The sequence below is a fragment of the Homarus americanus genome, unplaced genomic scaffold (genome assembly GCF_018991925.1).
Source record: "Homarus americanus isolate GMGI-L3 unplaced genomic scaffold, GMGI_Hamer_2.0 scaffold159, whole genome shotgun sequence".
In the NCBI taxonomy this organism is placed as follows: Eukaryota; Metazoa; Arthropoda; class Malacostraca; order Decapoda; family Nephropidae; genus Homarus; species Homarus americanus.
In genome coordinates this window covers 11,739-17,125 of record NW_024735299.1, presented here as the reverse complement: position 1 = coordinate 17,125, position 5,387 = coordinate 11,739, and the positions used below count along the sequence as shown (strand labels likewise).

Below are 5,387 nucleotides of genomic sequence, written 5' to 3'. Positions count from 1 at the left end.
GTATTGTTGTTAACATGTTTACACTTATCAGGTGTTACGACTGGTCCTACGAGATCGGCTAAAACAGAATTAATGATGTATGTTACTTTTACTAATTCATATCAAGATGTAACTAAGGTGAAAACATAAACAATTATTATTACTGGTAACATGAACGTTAAACATTTCATATTATATTCTAAGTCGTAGGAGATAACTATTATATGTGATAATAAACACTTTATTAACCCACAAAACTTGTTCAGTTGTTACAGAAAAGTGAACAAGTTGTTTGAGGATGAAGTACATGTTGACGCTACTGGTGGTGACCGTCACGGTTGTGGGAGCAATAGACAACAAAACTGCTCCGGTAGATCCAGTGATCCTTCCGTGTGGCCCCCACACCATGAAACTCGGCGATGTGGTCTTGGTGCAGTCACCAGGTTACCCCGCCCGCCTGACCAACAAGAGCAGGTAAGATCATCCCCAGTTCACCTTCACAGGTACACCATAACACTACAGGTACACCATAACAATACAGGTAGTCTCAGGTCAATATGTTTGTGCTGTTGCTTCAGTTAAATACATGTTCACGTCTGCAGTCATATTAACGTAAGTTACTGTAACTTTTAAACGAGGATCCTCAAGGTGTTTAATGTTTCTCTTAAATTAAAGGTGTTCCAATATGTCTAAGACCAGGGTTGCCATACGTCCGTATTTTCCCGGACATGTCCTCCATTTAGGTCTCGAAATCTTCATCCAGAAGGAATTTTTAAAATTCTTCAAAAGTCCGGAATTTCAGCTTCCATCATTTTCTCCACGGAAATTAACATGAAACTGTAATGACGAGAGAGAGAGAGAGAGACTGTGAGAGAGGGGAGGTGGAAACAGTAGAGATCTTGTTCAGTTCTCGTCAGCTGATAAGTCACGTGTACGCCTGTACGGTGGTGTCAACTTAGCTGCTAGCAGTTTTTGGGGTAAACTGTAGTGCCATGTACTGCTTTTCCTTGTTCTTCAGCCACGCGCATTATTATATTATTTTATATTTAGTTGCTATTACAGCCATAAATGAAATGTTGAAAGTATACCATTTTTTTCTTATGGCTTATTTTACACGGTAGCGTTTGTTTTTCTTGTCCTGCTTTTAAGGCATTTTAGCAATTTCCAACCACAATCTAGCCACTTTCCTTATATTATTTACGTGTGTCGACAACTATGACGGTGACCGGTGGTTGGCCAGTCTTTAACCTGCAGTGACAGTGTTTGATCTTAGTCTTTGTTGTGGGTTTGTCGCTTGGTGCCACAGCTAGTGCTTACGATTTGTTGTACTTTTCCAGAGCATAAAACGGTCACGGCTGCATCAAGGTTACATAGCGCCAAAGTGTGTGCCATGCGGGGGGGGGGGCGGCTGATGTCTACGGGAACGTCCTCTTTTTTTAATGTTCAGATATGACAACCCTATCTAAGACACAATACCAAGATGACAAACTAAATGGCGTCTAAACTGTAACCTTCCCGAGGATACAAAGACGATTACAGTTGTTAGTTCTACCTGTGTTCCTCTAACATTATTACCACCACAGGTGTTACTTCCACCAACACCTGTATTCCTCTAAGATTATTCCGTCTTCCACAATAACGTCTACAGGTGTTCACTCCTTCCCACAGTTGTCAACAGAATATCGTCTGCCAGTCACCGAGTGCCAAGCTTGGAGTCGCCTGCGAAGTATTTAACCTGGAAGACTGTGACAATGAACGACTCATCATATCCTACGACACCACTTCCTCCACGTATGTGTTACCCGGTACAACACCACCACCACCACCACCTCTACTACTGTTACTCTTACTACCTTTACTACAAACTAAAAAAAACAACTTTTACTGCTATTGTTATTATACAATGCAAATAGTATTACAATACTGGTTCTCCTTAAAATTACACTACTACTACTACAACTACTACTACTACTACTACTACTACTACTACAACAACTACTGCTTCTGTGTGTGATATTGACAGTAACATTAGTAGTTACTGGACATAAAGACAATATGTGATCCAGTCATAACAATACTTGCATTATTTTTATCTATCATTAAACCTTTACTTTTGATGTTGGTAATATTATCAAGTAATAACACTCTTACTACCTTCTGATGCTTCAATAACTATTACTTTAATTACAACCACTAACACATTATTACTCCTGTTACCTCGAATACTTTGTCTCCTCAGTCTGAGCATAAACTGATAATAATACCTCACTATAACCTCCTGCCTGTCACTATAACCAGCCAATGTTAATTACTATATGATGGCGTTATCCTCAACAGACTCTGCGGGAATGTTAAACCTAACGGCGTCTTCCCCACCAACGCGATGAAACTCGAATTCATAACCAAAGGCGTGAATGACTCCACTGGGTACAATTGTTCCATCACGTGCCTAAGATAACAAACCAATGACCAACTACAACAAGTAGTGTGAGAAGCAGCTGCCTCTCTCTTACCTGCACCACGACTACCAGGACCACTATGAGGAATTCCTTGGGATTTGTTCATCTGAAGGAGTGACATGCTAGTGTTCCAGGCTTCACTAACCCCCGGACCCGGAAACCTGACCAAACCTTCCTATGTCAGCCTGGCCTAATGTAACCTGTCCCTTAATGACCTAACCCACCTATCCCCAGCAAACCCTAAATTTATCACCTCGAACATGACCCAATGTAACCTAACCAATACAGCACTTTATAGAGACATGTCATCACTACTTGTGTAAGACTTTATCAAGACATTATATATTATCTATTAATCATTTAGAGAATATTGGCAGAATATAATAAAATATTGCACAGCAAACACTGTTTATGTATATAACCTAAACCACTGAAGAAAGCCAACCAATAATAAATACAGTCCAGTACAGTACAGTACCCTACTGTACTGTACTGTACTGTACACAAGTTTGTAATATCTCAAGTGAGGTCTCGTAGGCAGACCATAAGAGAATTATAATTTAGTGTAAAAGTAATGATTATGGTGACTCACTAAGTCACATTATCCACTGTGTTTACTCCTCTTGAGGGCTGGATCATGGGTCACACAGAATGAAGCTAGATATACCCACACCTGCCTCCATATATCCTCAACCCACACACGTAGGGAGGGTGTGTCTTGTTCTCTGTCAAGAAGACTCTTATGGTAGTGTAAACCTCAGCTTTACACACAACAGATAAGCAGCGTTACTTATACAGCGTCAACTTACATAATATCATGACCCTTTCTCTTGAGACCTCTATTAAAAATCACTCTCCCATAGTCATAATAATATCATATTTAAACGTTAAGGAGGTTAATGATGCCGCCGCCGACCTCACCTGTATGAGCGTGTGACTTACCAACACTTGTCAACAACATATTTGTTTTATAATATTCTCTTCCTTTTGTGAGATTATTAAAGACCACACAACACAAGAGTGCGTTCCCTAGTTAACCAAAGGAACACAAGTAATGGTTGAGTGCGTGTTGCTGCAGAACTCACCCGAGCACTCCCTACACCCTCACACTATCACTCCCTACACCCTACCACTCCCTACACCCTCACACTACCACTCCCTACACCCTACCACTCCCTACACCCTCACCCTACCACTCCCTACACCCTCACCCTACCAGTCCCTACACCCTACCACTCCCTACACCCTCACCCTACCACTCCCTACACCCTCACCCTACCACTTCCTGCACCCTCACCCTACCACTCCATACACCCTTACCCTAGCACTCCCTACACCCTCACCCTAGCACTCCCTACACCCTCACCCTACCACTCCTTCCACCCTCACCCTACCACTCCCTACACCCTCACCCTAGCACTCCCTACACCCTCACACTACCACTCCCTGCACCCTCACTCTACCACTCCCTACACCCTCACTCTACCACTCCCTACACCCTCACCCTTTCCACTCCCTACACCCACACCCTTTCCACTCCCTACACCCTCACCCTACCACTCCCTACACCCTACGGTGGTCAGGTCAACACTGGGTCAACGTAGGGTCAAGACCTATTTAGGCGCTGCTCCTGCTGAGCAGCTCTCACCCTTGGCCATGTCGGCCCATTCCCCAAGTCCCTCTCCCCGACCCATCCTCACCACCGGGATATCAACATAACCAAAGTGACATTTCGTTTCGGAAAGAAGTGGAACCAGTGTTGAACAGTTAAGAACAGTGTTTAAGCCAGTGAATTCAGTACTAGACAGTACCAGTGAGAGCCGTGACCCGCCAGTGAGATAAGCACCACTGGGTACTGACCGCCATCTCCTGACAAGGAGGTGCTAATCAGTCCACCCTGAGAACAACAGTGGGTCGGCTTCACACTTGACTTCGATATAACACAACACCACCCAGTAGGGTGGGGATAGGTCAACAACTGCAAATATGTTGCCTGTATAACAAGTGAACTACCGTGTGTTGAGCACTGTGTCGTGTGTAGGTGTAGGTGCCCGCGAGGCAAGGCCTATACCCTTGTGGTCACGCTCGGCCATGTGGTGAGGGTTTGCTTACACAAACCCCCGTCCTCATAGTGTGCCAAGCTGGTTAGTTCTTTTGAAACTAAAATTGACTTTGATACTGTATCTAACCAGAAAAACAGACATGCTATTAAGAACAAGTGTAGTGTAATAAAAGTGTTTATAAACTGAGAATACTCCTGTTACCTTAGTCCCCCCGACACCACACTCCGTCCGCGGGAGGCCCGCTCATGGCCTCCCCTCACACCGCTAATACGCTGTACAGTAGATGCCAATCTCCTTTGTCCTCAAAGAGGGTTACGCCTCCCAACCACCGCTGACTTCCTAGGAGTGCCAAGCAGTCCTCGGCCCTCTGACGTAGGCATATAAGTCGAGCCCTGTAACTCCACCATGTCTGAGTTGACTGGAGACCCAGCTGCTCGCTTTAACTCTCCTGATGCACTGAGTGAGCCAGGCGACTGTGGTGTTGACCTTGACACCAACGGAGAAGATGGTTTTCAACTAGTTCAGTCCAGGAACAAGCGGAAGGCCGAAAAGGCAGAAAGACTTAGAGACAATCAACTACAACCACAACCCCCCATGAGAGTAAGATTATACTTCCCTGAAGGTACATCACCTGAACGATGCGGAAGACAAATATCCTGAGGCTGAGTTTCAGTTCAGAGTCGGTACACAAGATCATGTTCTGATTAGAAACGATCCAGCAGTCATACAGGATCTCCTCACCAATAGCATAAGGGGAATAACCATGGAACAATCATCCCAACCACCGAGCAAGAAAACCATAATAATCATAGGGCTCGACCAGTACCAGACCCCTACACTACTAGAAGCCCATCCCTACATCAGAAGGACGAAGCGACTCAGGGGC

General features: G+C 44.4%; 1 protein-coding gene across 1 annotated transcript; it reads left to right on the top strand.

Annotated features, from left to right (window-relative positions):
- The first annotated feature begins 216 nt into the window (after positions 1 to 216).
- On the top strand, positions 217 to 2,841 carry LOC121870831. Its single transcript, XM_042372797.1, has 3 exons — positions 217 to 453; positions 1,648 to 1,770; positions 2,317 to 2,841. Exons 1-3 carry the CDS (start codon positions 278 to 280, stop codon positions 2,435 to 2,437), a joined length of 420 nt encoding a protein of 139 aa, XP_042228731.1. The 5' UTR covers positions 217 to 277; the 3' UTR covers positions 2,438 to 2,841.
- The last annotated feature ends 2,546 nt before the right edge of the window (positions 2,842 to 5,387 follow it).